The 17,955-nt window shown below is 42.3% G+C and overlaps 1 protein-coding gene across 10 annotated transcripts in view; it reads right to left on the reverse strand.

The window, feature by feature from the left end:
- Window positions 1–953: 953 nt before the first annotated feature.
- The window catches only part of eya1 (EYA transcriptional coactivator and phosphatase 1), a 119,196-nt gene continuing 102,194 nt past the window's right edge, over window positions 954–17,955 (reverse strand). For 7 of the 10 annotated variants that reach the window (XM_079660921.1, XM_079660923.1, XM_079660918.1 and 4 more), the window contains 7 exons: window positions 10,411–10,469; window positions 10,151–10,311; window positions 9,299–9,413; window positions 8,380–8,501; window positions 4,947–5,047; window positions 2,566–2,613; window positions 954–2,477 (listed from right to left, as the gene is read on the reverse strand). In XM_079660921.1, coding sequence (XP_079517047.1) covers window positions 2,397–2,477; window positions 2,566–2,613; window positions 4,947–5,047; window positions 8,380–8,501; window positions 9,299–9,413; window positions 10,151–10,311; window positions 10,411–10,469 — 687 coding nt within the window. In that variant the 3' untranslated portion in view covers window positions 954–2,396. The remainder of the gene's footprint in view (window positions 2,478–2,565; window positions 2,614–4,946; window positions 5,048–8,379; window positions 8,502–9,298; window positions 9,414–10,150; window positions 10,312–10,410; window positions 10,470–17,955) is intronic. The other 3 variants (XM_079660924.1, XM_079660919.1, XM_079660922.1) reach the window with 1 other exon arrangement.

Genomic DNA, 17,955 nt, shown 5'->3' on the forward strand with positions numbered 1-17,955 from the left:
GCAGTGCAGAACAGGCTCATTGCAGCCACTAATGCGCAGACACAGTTTTTGGCCAAATATCAGCATTTTCTTTCTTTTCATTTTTTTGCACAGATTGCAAAGTGGCAAAGTATTATAACTTACTGTTCAAGCAAAGGGATTGCACACTTGTATTATGTATTTGGTTTCGTTGAGCACACAGACTTATGGAGCATTGTTTTATCATCACTGTTCAAAGGAATGCTCACGTTCATATTGATGTATTTTAATAAATGTTAACTTGGCCCATTACGTGACTATTTGTGTTGGGGGGGCCGACTTTTTTTTTTCTCCAAAGGGGGGTCCTGACAGAACAAGTTTGAGAACCACTGCAGTAGAGACACTAAATTATTGATATTTCCCTTTAAACCAGGGGTGTCAAACTCAATTTCATCACGGGCCACATTAGCATTATGGTAGCACTCAAAGGGCCGGTTTTAACTTTAAGACTATATAAAAATACATATATAAATATTTGATATATAAAATAATGTATTATATTACATTATTGCCTCTGCATTGGATTATTATCGGATAGGGTAATAACTTCATAAATAACTACGTCTGAAAGCAGAATTCTAGGGCAAGTAATTGCAGGTCTCTTCAGTGAGAATGTCTCAAAAATGATTTTAAAAGAAAAGCCAAATTCTGGAAAAACTAAAAATAAGGAATGACATTTTGAAAAAAAAGTAACATTTTGAAAAAAAAAATCTAATTAGAGATGCATTGTGGGACATGTAGTTTGTGGGCAACGTGCTTCTGTAAAGTAGCATGTAACCGTATAATAAAAATATTATATTCTTTGCAAGCTCTTATGGGGCCACATAAAATGAAGTCGCGGGCCGGATTTGGCCCCCGGGCCTTGAGTTTGAAACCCCTGCTTTAAACTCAGTATTAAATCTTAGTTTTTATACAATAAACCAGAGGGCGTCATGTTACAGTTCACAAATCAGTTTTATTAATTTAAACACAATCAAATAATAATGTCAAAAACATCTGTACACATATTTTGCAGACACAACAATCTTTAGCGTTTCACAATGAGGCCCACGAAGTGTTTCCAGTTTGCATTTATGATTGCAACATAATAAAAAAAAGCGTGCTGTATGAATCTATAAAACATTTCCTCTAGTTTACCTACCATTACCTTGATCTAGCAGCAACATGTAGACGTGTTGAGAAGACGGGGTGTGTGTGTGTGTGTGTGGGGGGGGGGGTCCTAAGTGAAATGTAAAAGGCCAACAGTGATCATGTGCAAAGGAGGAAACGTCAGAAACACAGCGAGTGTGTTCCCGTTAAGAAATTCACAGTCGCAGCACATGTCCTGTTTGTTCACACACCTCCCAGGCTTAGTGGCTTTTCTCTCGACACCACAGAAGAAGAAGAAGGGACACAGAATGTAAAATAAAAACACTACGTCATACAAAATTACGCTCGCTGTACAAGAGTTGTTATAGCGCTTGTATAAAATATAATAAAACCTATTCAAGCCTGCTTTTGTGAATCTCAAATGTGTTGTTTAGTGGCTCCCAGGAGGCAGGACATTTTCACTGAAGAACTTTAAATAAACGGGGCTGCAAGCGGCTGAAATGCAGAAGGACCTTTCTGATCAAACTTGAAATGTGTTGCAGACTGAAGTCTCCACACAAATGAACCTACACATGTGTTGACAGAGCAAACGGTGAACACTTCCAGCTCCTGCGATGGGATGCCTTTTTATTATTATTATTAATATTTGTTTAAACTTCAATGAAAAAGCCACCTTTCATACCTAAATGAATATAGGAAGGAATAGTCCAGTGATTACAAACTTACACACACAAAAAGAGTTCCTCTATACACGATTGTCTCAGCATTGTAAATAACGTTGTAATTTTTCTTAAATTATTAGAAAACCCCCTTTTTTCTTTTCTCCTTCCGTCCTCGCTGTGGGTACTTTGTAAAAAGTCTTGTGTCGTCGAGGTACCTTCCCGCACAAAAAGTCTCTGCCCATAAATAACCAGCTCAGGACTCGTGGAGGAGGAGAAGAAGAAGTCGAGCGACAGAAAGAGACGTCTCCAGTAGTTTTTAGTTTAACGTGGAGTAGCTCTCCTCACAGGTGTGAAAACCTCGAAAAGTCCCGGCACAGACGGAGGGCCGTAAAACACTTTGACAGCTTTTTCAGAGAGCGGCTCATTCACAGTAACCATGGCGAGCAGCTGCAGCGCCGTAAATCCACCTTTTCGCCTCCAGAGGAACGAACAAAAAAACAAGAGTTCAGGGTTAAGACGAAGTGTGACCGTATGTCAGCACATCCACCATCTCCTCTCCACAGGGGGGCTCTCTCTGCAGGAGGTGATGATGACGATGATGAAGGTGGAGAAAGAGGCTCCGCAGTGCTACAAGTACTCCAGATCCAGAGCGTGGTGCAGGGCCATGAGGTCTGAGTGGCTGGAGATCCTCCAGAAGGGCATGTTGTGCTGGGGAGGGAGAGGTTTTAGGGTCAGAGACAGAGATGCTGGCTTCACATGACTTCATGTTCTGTTTCCTTATATTCCACTCATTTACCTTTTTGTACTCAGATTGAAATGTCATTTGGAGCGCTTCTGTAGATGCCTAATTAGAAATAAAAACTTTAAACACTGGAGATGTTTTAGGGTCAGAGACAATGATGCTGGCTTCACATGCTCCCAGTACGGGACACCACTCAGTTTATTCAGTGTATATGAAGTACTTTACACAAGTTCAAAGAAGTTATGTTTTGACTTTTCCTTTTTTGCATGGGTTGAATTCCCGTTTGAGCTATCCGGTTTCTCCAGAACTCTTGAGATGAAACTGGCTTCACATGCTTCCAGTACTCAAGATTCAAAGGTTTTAATGCACATAAGCCACAGTGTAGAAATCTTATGACCCGAACCCTGGACACTACGTCGTTTCTTCAGTGTATTCGTTTCATAATATTCCACCATTTTTAAAGATTGTGAGGGTTGAACTTTATAATTCTCTCTTCTTACAGCATCACTCCAAACGACATGTCAATGTAAGGACTTGGTTTTTCAGCAACTCAAGTAAAAGTTATATTTGACCCGTCTTTGATTTTCTTTGCATGGGTTGAAGTCCCGTGTTTGTTTGAGCCATCAGATTTCCCCAGACTTAGATTAGAAATGTTTTGTAATAAATAAAAGTAATTATTGAGCTTCTCTTGAATTGTAGATAACTCTGTCTCTCTGTCTCTCTCCCTCTGTCTCCCTCTGTCTCTCTCTCTCCCTCCCCCCCTCCCCCCTTTATGCTCTCTAATTGGGTCAATCAGCTCATCTGCTCCACCTGGGCATCAACCGTCAAGCTGACCCTGCTCACTGTGGGGTTTGTAGTCTTTTACTGGGTGCCATGATGGTTTGTAGTCCTTGTTATCACACACACACACACACACACACACACACACACACACACACACACACACACACACACACACACACACACACACACACACACACACACACACACACACACACACACACACACACACACACACACACACACACACACACACACACACACACACACACACACACAGCTCCTCTTCACATGTGTAAATATTCTATTCTGTATTTTTGTTTGAAAAAAGCCAAACAAAAAGTGTTAAAAAAGGTTTAATTTCTTTATTCTTTGTTATTTTTTCTCTTCTACATTATCCATACCTGTACTTTGTAATGTCCCCTGAATAAACGCTTGAAAAAAAAGCCAATAATTGGTGAAAAAAAAAATATGTGTAGTTTGCCGTTTCAGTGTTGACCCCCCTCCGTGTGTTGGGGACGCTGCGAGAGAGCTGCTGCTGCCGGGCAGAGTACGAGAGGAAACCTGAGTCTCTGAGCATGAAAGGAGCTTGTCAGGTAGATCCTCAGTGTGTGGAGCCCATTACTCCCCCATACCCTCCCCCTTTCTCCCCCTTATCAAAGGTAAGGCCTCTCCCAGGAATATGTTCCGCTCAGGAGCGCCTGCACTGACCCCTGAACAGCTCTCTGCTTTTTGTTTTGTAAATTGTCTTTGCTCTTAAGTTCAAAAGCTGCAGATGCGATCTCTGCCGGGTGACGGTAATAACTGAATTGTTTCGGTGCCTTTCTTTTCTTTTCTCAGAGGAATGAGTTTTTCTTTTCCCTCTCGCTGTCAGCTCTGACGTGAGGCTCCTGACGGCTGAAGTTGTCGTGTTATTCCACGTCCTCTCTGATGTTGACACAGAAACCTTTTACCGCATGGCGTGTCGTGGGACTCGCACTCAGACGCCTTATCCTCCCATCAGTGTCACACTCCAACAACTCCACGCTGAGTGAACATATTTGCATCTCCCCCACCCCGAGCCCCTTTTCCCAGCTCTAAAAGTACAGAGCTATAACTTTACACTGAAAGGTAGCTTCCTAATCGCTCCTCATCTGTCTCTCCTTGTTTACCGAGAAACAAAAAGGAGCTGGAGGCGTTTCTGTGGCTGTCAGAGAAATATGCTGATTCATTTACTAACGAATATGTTTGGCTTGGTTTGATCCAAACTGAAAAAAGCACCCGTCAGACTCGTCTCTCCTGACTCTGCTGTCGGCGTGTGGGACGCGTCTGCTGACAGGCGTGACACGGCCGTAAATATTCTAATTTCATCAACAAGGATTTAAGCCTCCTTTATTTACGATGTGCCTGAAAGGGCTCGCTAAGCATTACATACACAGCGTTCAGCGAGCGGACATATGTAATGATGCCCTCGCTTTTTAAACCTGAGATGGCGGAGAAAAAAGCGCTGATTACACACTTCAGACTTTCTCTTGTACTTGAACGCCTCACAAGAGGATCAGCGGATTAAAGTAAGAGCTGTTTTCTCTCTTGTAACGCGGCAGGTATGTTTTGTGCTCTGAACTCCTGACCTTATGAGGAGCATGTGTTTCGGTTTCATTCCCAAACGTTCTTACCTTTTTCGAGCCTTGCTCCTCTTCCACGCCATCTCCAACGACTATGTAAACAACTTTCCTCCCGAACCTCTGGATGACTCTCTCGAAGCAGCTCTCCTTCCCTGAAGAAGAGGGGGAGAAGCAGGATGTCAGTGGTGCGTTCAGGGGATGCAAACAAAACGAGTTGATTCAAAGGCACAGGGTGACAAGAGCCCCCTTTTAAAAACACCACACACACAGAAGAGTGCAGAGTAAACACTTTGAGGAGCCGTGATAAGATCAGAGAGCAGATAGAGGATCTGAAAAGCATCGAGTCGAGACAAATGGACCTAAATCAGCTGACATCACTGATGCATGCTGCAGGGTCTGGAGAGGACCCCCAAAGTGACCATTTGTACATTTGTTATCCACCCTGTGTTACGCTGAAGCCTTCAAGAGGTCTTTCTGACATGCTGATGGTGAATTCAAACTCAAACAAGGAGAAGAATCGCACTATTTAAAACACTTTCAGCTCGACAGCACGAGTCAGGGCAGGAGTGTTTGAAAAGGTTTGAATGAAGTAGTGTGTGAAGAACAAGTGTGTGTGTTAACAGATGCTTTGTTGTTGTTAAACGCTGCCCCTATTTACCTTAATTCATCAAGACTTTGTGTGTGAGTTTGCTGTTATTTTTAAACATTATTGGACAATTGTGTATATTTTGTATGTTGCATTGTTTCCATTAGGCGCGTTCACACCAAGTACTTTTCCCACAAAGATTCCTGAGAACGACGATTTAGTTGCGTTCACACCAAAAAGTCCCAGGAACTAAATTAGTTCTAGAGAACCTTTTTTACCCCCTTTTCAGCCCCTGCTAGAGAGCAGGGACTATCGTGGGAGAAAAAGGTTCCTGTGTCTGATTGGCTGGGCGGAATGCAAGCCACGCCCCGTCAAACTCCCAAAAACTTTTGTGAAGCCGCCATTTTATTATCCTCGCATTAGCATTATTAGCATTAGCATTAGCCAAGCGCAGAAACGCAGAGAGACTAACTTATGGCAACACAAGATAAAGCATGGGAGCGGTGGAGATGAGGAGGTGTCGGCGTTCTGGCCGTTTACTCTGAAGGCTTCAGTAGAAGCTGCTGGGAGTCCCAGCAGCTTCTACTGAAGCCAGTCCCCAACTCCGGGGACTTCCGGCCGGGGACTTTGGGCGGCAGTATACGCCGTGAAGTTGTTTGCGGCCTGCCAGTAAACCCAAAGCAGAAGAAGAAGAAGTGACGTCATCGGCTTCATTTGCCTAATCCACCCCCAGGGACTTATTTCCGGTGTGAACGCGATCTGTACTTAGTTCCTGAGAACTAAAGAGTTCTCAGGAACCTTTGTGGGAAAAGTACTTGGTGTGAACACGCCTATTGCCATCCAACATTTTAGCAATTGTGCATTAGATGAATAAAAGTGGCCTCTATAGGTCTTCCTGACATGCTGATGTTGAATTTAAACAAAAAAAAAGGAGAACACTTTCACTATTTAAAACACTTTCACCAAAACAAAGTGCTTGCATGAAGGAGTTGTGGGTGGAAGTGTTTTAAAAAGTAAGGTTTTTAATAAAAGTGAAGAGCAATTGTGTCAGTTAACAGATGCTTTGATGTTGTTGTTGTTGTTGTTGTTCTTCTTATTTACTTCTTTTCATCAAGACTTTTCTTATTTGTATAGATCTTTCTAGACCTTTCACTTGCTTGGGATTACTTAACCCTTCAGACGTTGTGTGTGAGTTATCGGTTGTTATTTTTAAACATTATTGGACATTTCTGTCTATTTTCTTGAATGTAAAGTATATTGGATGTTGCGTTGTTTCCGTTGTTTCCATTTGACGAATACAAGCGGCCTCTATTTGGGTGTTTCTGATTCATCCAGACATGCTCGAAAAGTTGTTCTGAATAATCCAAGGTTAGAGGGAGTGGGAAATTGAGTTATTCCTTTAACTCTACAAGAAGCGGGGGTGAAGCTTGATGTTTACTTTGCATTTGAAACAGTGAGGAAGGGGAGGACGGGAGGAAGAGGGGGGGAGGCTTTGAGGAGAAGAAGAAGAAGGAAAAGAGGGGGGTGTTGTTGCTGAGGAATGACATAAATGTGCAGAAGTGGTTTCATATGCAGAGCCTGAACAGGAGGCCCCGCTGCAGGAAAAGAATCCCAGGCTGATTAGTCCGATTCCTTCAGAAAGGGAACATGAACGCTCTCCGGTGACGGTGTCTCCGACCCCAACACAGAGGTGTGTCTCTGCTCGTTACACTCAGAGGAATAGAACAACAAGCACTCACAGAGATTCATCAAGTCATTCTGCACGACAAGAAATCAAAGTCTTGCCCAGTATACGTGTCTAACATCTAATCAGGATGTGTCTCTACTCCTGATATAACATGTAATAACCTCAGAACACTGCAGTGAGATATCTGGTCCTGTTTGTAGACAATGCTTCATCTTGATAAGTCAAAACATCTTATTTTCAGTTGTATCTTTTATTTAGATTTATTAGAAAATCACCAACTAGCATCAGAAACAAACACTTTTGAGTATTTGTGGCTTATTTCGTAACACAACATGTCCTGGTTCTGGTGAAATATATTTCAAAATGAGTTCTCCAGCTGATTTCAAGATCAGATTTATCTAAATATCTTATTTCAAGGATTCCTACCAAGTTAATTCTGACTTGGTAGATGTTTAAAACTTATTTCACGTGAAAACATGTTTTCATTATTGTTTCACTTGTTTTTGGAGCAGCATAATTTTGCAGTGTGGAAGACGATCCCCAGTCCTTCAGGACATCATCAGAGGTTGTGTCTCTTTGGGCACCTTTTCTGTGTCTCTGTGGTTGTTGTGATCTCTGTAGTTGCTTTTTTGTCTTTGGGGTCCTTTTGCTGATTTTCAGAGTCTCTTTGCAGCTGCTCTCTTTCTACACATGTTGTGTTTCTTTGCAGTTACTTTGACTCTCTCCCTTGTTGATACGTGAATCTTTGAGTGACATATTGCAGGGTGAAGGCCATAGGGGCCCTAACACTTTGTTCTTCTGTTTCTACGTGGTTGCTTTCAACGTCTGTAGTTGCTTTTATTTTCAAAATGTTGTGTGTTTGCATGTTTGGCCCCTTTTTAAAGTCTTTTTCAGCCCCTTTCTACTCTTGCTCTCCCCCTTTAGTCCTCTTTTAATCTCTCTTTGTGGTTGTTGATGTTTCCTTGCAGTCACTTTGAGTCTCTTCCTGGTTGGTAAGCGTCTCTTTGAGTGACATATTGCAGGTTGAAGGCCATGGGGGTCATTTGTTCTTCTGTTTCTACGTGGTGGCTTTCAATGCTTGTTATGTTTTTGTAGTAGCTTTGTGTCTCGTTGTGGATGTTTCACTTCTTTGAGTCTCTCAGACAGTGTGTCTCTGCTCGTGTCACTCAGCGAAACACAGCAACAAGCAGAGAGATTCATCAAATCAGTACCTATTTTGGTTGCACTATAAATATTCTCGATGGGAAAGACGATCCCCAGGCCGTAGAGCAGGACTTTGGCGAGCGCCGGGATGAGCTGCGTGGTGGTGACCAGGATGTTCACACAGTTAGACCTGCAGAGAAACACAGATTCATCAGTCAAAGCCAAACGTGCATGAAGGGGAAGCGTTAGGTGATGGTTGTGGGGTATCTTTGGATTCATCAGATACATGTAATGCATTGTATTATAATTTAATATAATATAAGGCAAGGTAAGTTATTTACACAGCACTGCCGATTTCTATTCCATATTTTATTCCTTTTTATTCCATTCCATCTCCATGTAAATACTGTTATATTTTCTACTATATTTTGTATTATCTTGAATCTTTTTTTATAATTTTTTATAATTTGTAATATTTTTCTAGTTCTCTATCTGTGTTTTTAATTTTTGTTTTTAGTTTTACTTTTATTCATGCACCACGACATCAAGTCAAATTCCTCGTACGTGTCAATCTACCTGGTGATACACCTGTGCTTTCCAAACATGAAAGACATAAAGAGCGTTAAGAAACAGTGCGGCAGGAGCATATTATGAAATGGCATTTTAAAAACACTCATTTAAAAGCAATAAAAATGAATAACAAAAGGTACATGAATAAAAGTGTGAGATGTGATATTTCTCCTTAGCGTATTGACATCGTTTAGATTGGAGCATAATAACTGAACTTCTCCACGTTTAGTTCTGACTCTGGGGACACACAGCTTTATAAATCAGTGTGAGGGAGGACAAAGGAAAGTCTCTCTCAAAATAAGAAATCAGAGCACTGGCGTTTCCTCGGGAATACGGAGCTGGAATTATTTACACCACATGTGAGTTTATATACGTGCGGTGTGGGACTGGGTACAATTTTCCTCCGTGGAGTCCTACCTTGAGTGGATTAATGTTAGTGCTTTCAGTGCCAGTGTTAACCAGGAGTCCGTCAAGGCTTCAATTTCTGCTCGCAATTGCAACCAGGCTTCTCTTTTGGCCGGGCCCAGCAGACCTGAAACGCAGGGGAACATTGTTTGGGTTGGACCGGCACTCCGAATACTGCTGAAATTTACAAAATTCACCCTGACCAAGTGTTGTGGCATGTGTGCTTTTAGACCATACACACACACACACACACACACACACATAAGAATACCAACACACACACACACACACACACACACACACACACACACACACACACACACACACACACACACACACACACACACACACACACACACACACACACACACACACACACACACACACACACACACACACACACACACACACACATAAGAATACCAACACACACACACACACACACACACACACACACACACACACACACACACACACACACACACACACACACACACACACACACACACACACACACACACACACACACACACACACACACACACACTACATGTTTCTGGTATCAGTACTCCACTACTCATTTTTCTGACGACTTTTTACTTTGACTTCTTACATTTTCCAAACAGGCTGGTTCCTTTACTTCTACTTGAGTAAAGGATGTGTGTACTTTGGCCATTTCTCACACACACATAGTACACACACAGTACACACACACACACACACACACACACACACACCCCCCCCCCCCACACACACACACACACACACACACACACACACACACACACACACACACACACACACACACACACACACACACACACACACACACACACACACACAGATCTGCATGTTGGGGATTACCTCCGACGTTATTTTTGTAGGTGGTGTAGATTTCTTTTACTCTTCTGTAGCGGAAAGCCAGTTTTCTCATCCAGTCCACGCCCCCCCGCACGCCTGTGGCCAGACATAGATTTGCGCTGGTGGCCGCTGCGTGGAAACCATCAGCGCCAAAGTTATACGTACTGAGAGGAAGACAAAGAAGGAAAGAAGGAAAGGTTCTGTCAGCACAAACAGCACAAAGACCGGTTTATTCTGAATGTGTGAGAATGAAAGTGCTGTACCTCAGATCCTGGCCGTTATCATCGGAGGAGACGTCGTCGATATGTACCTGGTCACACTCCTGTAACACACAGAATAAAAGATTTTGAGTAATGAAGGATACACACATCATTAAGGAAGGGTTTCTTTCTTGGTGAAGGACACTCCACACATGTTTTCAGGTTCATTTCCCAGAGAAATAATATTTATTCAGGAATTTGTGTTTTTTCTGGCATGTGAGACTTAAACGCTAAATAAAATAAAAAATAAAAAAGCATAGTTTGTTGTATTTAGACAAATCCCTCCATCCACGTTAAAAAGCACCTAGATCTAAAAAGTGTAGCTTTAAAATCTGGCTAAAAACTGGATAATACAGGAAGTCACTTTGGGACAGTTTCTGGCAGCTGATGCAAACTAGAAGGAGGTACCCGCCATCACAGGAGAGCAGACGACACAAAATGACATATTTCTCAACTTTTTCCATTCTTTTGGAAAACGTCTCCTTTTAACAGCTACTTCTTTTGGACATTTTTAAGTGGAAACGTTACATTTTTTACCCTCAATCCTCTCCGCCTTGACTTTCTCTCTGTTTATACCATTTCTCTTCATCTGTGCAAACCCAAAGTGAGCTCCTCCTCGTCAGAGCGCTGCCACTAGAGGGGTCTAAAGATATACCAGACACAACCAATTAGGTCTCAATCCAGAAACTCTAAACACTCCTCGGGTTGGCATGTGAGAGCTATGTCTGCGCGCACCGATATATATACATACAGTAGAAGGAAGTACGAGGAGACTTGGCATTAATAGTGTGTGTGTGTGTGTGTGTGTGTGTGTGTGTGTGTGTGTGTGTGTCAGAGGTGGGAAGTAGTGGAGTACAAATACTTTGTTACTGTACATTTCAAAGCCCAAACTTCTTTACTTTGACTTGAGTAAAGAAGTATTTTTAAACACGAGTATCTGTACTTCTACTACAGTAAAGGATGTGTGTACTGTTGCCATCTCTGGTGTGTGTGTGTGTGTGTGTGTGTGTGTGTGTGTGTGTGTGTGTGTGTGTGTGTGTGTGTGTGTGTGTGTGTGTGTGTGTGTGTGTGTGTGTGTGTGTGTGTGTGTGTGTGTGTGCATCTCTAAACATGTGTTCCCTGTGGGGGTGCAGCCTCTTGGAAAGGTGGAGGCGTTCTGCAGCTCCGCACTGATTCCTCCGGTACGCAGTAACACAATCCAGACTTTCTGGTAAATGTAACCTACTAGAAAAATTGAACCTGATGCTAACCGCCAATGAAATTATGACCTCTGATTGCTGCTGCGCCACACAGCAACACGGCCTCGGGGCCAAGCAGCCAGCCAGAGAGCAGCAGAAAGCAGACGAAAAATCTGTTATTAGTTTTCCGTTTATAGGGGAGCGAGTTCCTCCCCCTCTTCCTCCCTCTCACAGCGTCCTGCCTTGGCATTCAGATAGAGATGGCAAGAGTACACACATCCTTTACTCAAGCAGAAGTACAGATACTCGTGTTTAAAAATACTCTGGTGAAAGTAGAAGTACTGACTAAACTTCTTTACTCAAGTGAAAGTAAAGAACTTTGAAATGTACTTCAGTAAAAAGTACCCATAACTAGCAGCTGTTTTAAAGAGTACCTGACCTCCCTTTATATTAATAGAACAATAATGTCATTGTTAGCTAATGAATGTTTCCATGCTGAACAACGGCAACATGACAACGTTTCCATTGGTCCCTCTTCTTTAGAGAAGACCAGGAAATGATGGATACACGGATCGTGTTCAAATCAATAGGCACGCAATGACTCTAAATAATAATGATCACGCCACCAAACACACATTCAGACTAAAGGAACCAGCCTGTTTGGAAAATGAGAGAAGTAGAAAGTACAGGTATTTGTGTTCAACATGTAAGAAGTAGAAAGTACAGGTATTTGAGTTCAACATGTAAGAAGTAGAAAGTACAGGTATTTGGGTTCAACATGTAAGAAGTAGAAAGTACAGGTATTTGTGTTCAACATGTAAGAAGTAGAAAGTACAGGTATTTGTGTTCAACATGTTAGAAGTAGAAAGTACAGGTATTTGAGTTCAACATGTAAGAAGTAGAAAGTACAGGTATTTGAGTTCAACATGTAAGAAGTAGAAAGTACAGGTATTTGAGTTCAACATGTAAGAAGTAGAAAGTACAGGTATTTGAGTTCAACATGTGAGAAGTAGAAAGTTCAGGTATTTGAGTTCAACATGTAAGAAGTAGAAAGTACAGGTATTTGTGTTCAACATGTAAGAAGTAGAAAGTACAGGTATTTGAGTTCAACATGTGAGAAGTAGAAAGTACAGGTATTTGAGTTCAACATGTAAGAAGTAGAAAGTACAGGTATTTGAGTTCAACATGTAAGAAGTAGAAAGTACAGGTATTTGTGTTCAACATGTAAGAAGTAGAAAGTTCAGGTATTTGAGTTCAACATGTAAGAAGTAGAAAGTACAGGTATTTGAGTTCAACATGTAAGAAGTAGAAAGTACAGGTATTTGAGTTCAACATGTAAGAAGTAGAAAGTACAGGTATTTGAGTTCAACATGTGAGAAGTAGAAAGTACAGGTATTTGAGTTCAACATGTGAGAAGTAGAAAGTACAGGTATTTGAGTTCAACATGTAAGAAGTAGAAAGTACAGGTATTTGTGTTCAACATGTAAGAAGTAGAAAGTACAGGTATTTGAGTTCAACATGTGAGAAGTAGAAAGTACAGGTATTTGAGTTCAACATGTAAGAAGTAGAAAGTACAGGTATTTGAGTTCAACATGTGAGAAGTAGAAAGTACAGGTATTTGTGTTCAACATGTGAGAAGCAGAAAGTACAGGTATTTGAGTTCAACATGTGAGAAGTAGAAAGTACAGGTATTTGTGTTCAACATGTAAGAAGTAGAAAGTACAGGTATTTGTGTTCAACATGTAAGAAGTAGAAAGTACAGGTATTTGAGTTCAACATGTAAGAAGTAGAAAGTACAGGTATTTGTGTTCAACATGTAAGAAGTAGAAAGTTCAGGTATTAGTGTTCAACATGTAAGAAGTAGAAAGTACAGGTATTTGTGTTCAACATGTAAGAAGTAGAAAGTACAGGTATTTGAGTTCAACATGTAAGAAGTAGAAAGTACAGGTATTTGAGTTCAACATGTAAGAAGTAGAAAGTTCAGGTATTAGTGTTCAAAATGTAAGAAGTCAAAGTAAAAAGTTGTCAGAAAAATAAGTAGTGGAGTAAAGTACTGATACCAGAAACATAAGACTTAAGTACAGTAACAAAGTATTTGTACTCCACTTCTTCCCAGCTCTGCATTCACATCAACACATCTCACTCTGAGCAGCTACGTGTGGCTTCAAGATATAAATGTGACGTCAAAATCAGTTTGACTGCGTCCTAATCTAGAGTTTTAAAAGCCCAACAAAAAGCTCAGTCTCACCTGTTTAAAGTTACGTGTGAAATAATAATTTATCCTGGAAATTGAAGCTTAAAGACGAGAATTCCTGCGAAAAATCCCTCCCGATTTTTTAAGCTTTTAATGAAGTTTCATCCGGCTGTTAAGACGGGAAAACCCAGAAAGGACTTCCTTGTTTTAAGTCGATGTGAGCGCGGCCAAATGCTGACGTTATTGCATTCCTCTGTAATGCCGGAGCAGGGTAAGGGTAAGGGCTTTGGACTGTAAACCTTTTTTATTTTACTGGTTCCCCTCTGAACAAATTTTTCATCTCCCTGGATTTGTGGGGGAGAGAGTGGAGGGGAGAGAGAGGGGAGAGCAACGTGAGGAGAAACTCAAACCAGCTGTTCTTTAACAGAATTAAAATCTTGACCCCGGACCCCGGCTCTAATGCAGCCATTTTCTCGCCAAGCCTCTCCCAAAAAGCCTCGAGATCCAAAGAGGAAAAGACTTTGACCCCTTGACCCCTCTCCCCTCCTCGATAAGGGGGGAGGAATCCAAAGTGACCTCACATGGAGCCCCAATAATCTGTTTCCAGACACTCACCAGCCGATCTCTAATAGACGAAGAAAGCAGCAATTTGTCCGAGCTTGAAGACAAATGGAAGGATCATTCATGTCTGCAGATTATCCTGCAATGCAACCCAAGCCAGGGGTATTGGTGTGTTTAAATCTTTAAGTAGTGAGTGTGTGTTCAGGAAAACAAGAAGTGCACTAAGCCTCTCCTTTTGCATGCTTCCATTATCCAGTAATTGGAATCATTGGCTAATTGCACGCTGTCTCCTGGTTCCTTGTTTGATGACAATAGCTCCTCATGTTTGCCCTTTCCTCTGTAATGTGTTTCTCAGAGTCTGACAGTTCAAATGTGGGAATTCAACATCGCTAAGCTACGCTCCAGAACTCCAACATGACCCGAAACCACATCGATATGTCTCTGTAATTACCCCTAACTGCATATTATAGTGGCCCGCCTGATTATGAATGATTTTTCACGGACTTTTCCAAATCCACAGAGCTAATAAACACATGAGACCTCCTCAACAAATGTGTTAATAAATTCAAACAGCCCAGAAAAATACACTTCAATAGCCTTGTTTCTGCGTGTTTACATAGTTCTCTAATCATGAGGAGTTATAACGCTTAATTAACAGCTGAGACCTCCACGTTGTTCCGTGAATAAAAAGAGGGGGTTGTTGGAAAAATGCTCCCAGAATTACTGCTCCCAGCTGGGGTCGCTTCCTGGTGGAGGAGGAGGTGTGTGTGTGTGTGTGTGTGTGTGTGTGTGTGTGTGTGTGTGTGTGTGTGTGTGTGTGTGTGTGTGTGTGTGTGTGTGTGTGTGTGTGTGTGTGTGTGTGTGTGTGTGTGTGTGTGGTACAGTCCGCCTCACACACACTCATTAGGAGGCACTTCTGACGGCCTCGTAAACACCACAGTCACGGACGGTGCAGGTTCAACTCAGTTAAGCTCCGCCGTAGAGTGGAAGGAAACTGTGAGGAGGGGTTTTCAACGTCACGCCAGCAGATTTGGATGGATGTGTTTTGAAATGCCAAATAAATAAAGTTAAATGGAACAGATCTGAAGAATGCACAACAAGCCAAGAACACGTGTATTTGTCAGTAAGCAACTTTCAAAAATGCAGTCAGTGTATCGCTAAAATGTAAAGAAACAAAAATGCAGATTCTCATTTGATTGGGAGCGTTCATTTATATTTCGGGGAATCTGTATCTCCAATGCTTCAACACAGAGCAACACGTACGGGAAAACACCGGCACGGGTTTGTCGTGAATGCAAGGAAAAACATTGCAGGGACAAAAACTGTTTGAGGGAAACAAGATCACAAGATGTGCGAATGATAAACTGGATCTATTAAATACGTAACGAGAACATTTGCACCGTGCACAAACATCTGCACGATGCAATTATAAAGCCAGACTTCTCAACAACTCACGTTTTCATCTAGACGTGTTATGAACTTGTGAAACTGAGCATGCCGGGAGATATCTCCAACATCAAAAACAGCGTCCAAGCGTACTACGCCCCCCAAACGTGGATGTTCCTGTAGTTAAAGTGTTAAATATTCCAGTGCTTCATTGGGAACTACATGCAGGACTTAATAAAAATGATTCCCAATCACTTAAAGGTGGGGTAGGTGAGTTTGAGAAACCGGCTCGAGATACACTTGTTGCTATATTCCATGGAATGCTCTTAACATCCAGATAGCAATGAATATCTGAAGTGCTTTGACAAAAAATCCTTAAAATACATTTCATCTGTGGAAGCTGTAGCGCTGTAAAAAGCACGACCAATCATCTGAGCCGGCCCGGCTAAAGTAACTGGATGGCCTACCTGCCTGTCAGCCTTCCATCTGTGCACAAACTTATCTGGTGCCCTCATTGGTTCGTGTGTGTTGGAGGAGGGGCTCTGTAAGGAAGTCGAGCTGGTTTCTCCATTCTTACCTACCCGACCTTTACAGTGAGTGATATATTTAGATTACCATGAGCACACCTTTATTTGGTCAGTGTCAGGTCAGGAGATGGAGATGGTGGCAGTTTGAGGGGCAGTCGGAGAGTCTCTGAGAACCTTTTGAACATGCCTTTTCCATCGAATCCCCCCGATCTCCCCTCACCAAGCAAACAGTGGTCTGTCTAAAACCTACAATCACCGCTAACTGGCTCCAGATGTTCCTACTGTACTCAGGAGTGAAGACCCTCGAACCAGAAGCCGTCGCAATTACTCCTTATGCAAACACTGCGTCCTTCTGCTAAATTCATCAGCCCACATTCCTGCCTTTTATCTCCCTAACAGCTTTTATCTGTGCACGAGGAAATATGCTCAACAATTGAAGACAGGATGCCTCCGTCTCGACATCATTCACTCTCTCTTCCTCTGCTGAAAAGTAGAGGAAGCTATCAGAGCCCTCTTTGTTCCCGGGGCATCTGTCATTAAGCAATCAGCGCTGAGTCTTCCTGTAGCGCCGAGTGCTGACTGCTATCAGGACCAAGAGGACGAGGAGGACAAAGACCACGCATGTTACCAAAACACACAGAGGACCGTCTTTCTGAACCACTGAGGGTCCCCCGTGAAGCTCAGGGTCCCACATGCAATACTTAGGATGAGAGCATTCTTCAGTTTGAGTCTTTTTCTACTGGTTTCGTGTCTCTTTGAGGCTGTTTGCATGTTTTTGCAGTTGAGCCGTTATGAGATGTGTCTCTTTGCAGTTGAGCCGTTATGAGATGTGAGTCTTTGCAGTTGAGCCGTTATGAGATTTGTCTCTTTGCAGTTGAGCCGTTATGAGATGTGTCTCTTTGCAGTTGAGCCGTTATGAGATGTGTCTCTTTGCAGTTGAGCCGTTATGAGATGTGTCTCTTTGTAGTTGAGCCGTTATGAGTTGTGTCGCTTTGCAGTTGAGCCGTTATGAGATGTGTCTCTTTGCAGTTGAGCCGTTATGAGATGTGTGTCTTTGCAGTTGAGCCGTTATGAGATGTGAGTCTTTGCAGTTGAGCCGTTATGAGATGTGTGTCTTTGCAGTTGAGCCGTTATGAGATGTGAGTCTTTGCAGTTGAGCCGTTATGAGTTGTGTGTCTTTGCAGTTGAGCCGTTATGAGATGTGTCTCTTTGCAGTTGAGCCGTTATGAGATGTGTGTCTTTGCAGTTGAGCCGTTATGAGATGTGAGTCTTTGCAGTTGAGCCGTTATGAGATGTGTGTCTTTGCAGTTGAGCCGTTATGAGATGTGAGTCTTTGCAGTTGAGCCGTTATGAGATGTGTGTCTTTGCAGTTGAGCCGTTATGAGATGTGTGTCTTTGCAGTTGAGCCGTTATGAGATGTGTGTCTTTGCAGTTGAGCCGTTATGAGATGTGAGTCTTTGCAGTTGAGCCGTTATGAGTTGTGTGTCTTTGCAGTTGAGCCGTTATGAGATGTGTCTCTTTGTAGTTGAGCCGTTATGAGTTGTGTCGCTTTGCAGTTGAGCCGTTATGAGATGTGTCTCTTTGCAGTTGAGCCGTTATGAGATGTGTGTCTTTGCAGTTGAGCCGTTATGAGATGTGAGTCTTTGCAGTTGAGCCGTTATGAGATGTGAGTCTTTGCAGTTGAGCCGTTATGAGATGTGTC

The sequence above is a fragment of the Notothenia rossii genome (genome assembly GCF_949606895.1).
Source record: "Notothenia rossii genome assembly, chromosome: 12".
In the NCBI taxonomy this organism is placed as follows: domain Eukaryota; kingdom Metazoa; phylum Chordata; class Actinopteri; order Perciformes; family Nototheniidae; genus Notothenia; species Notothenia rossii.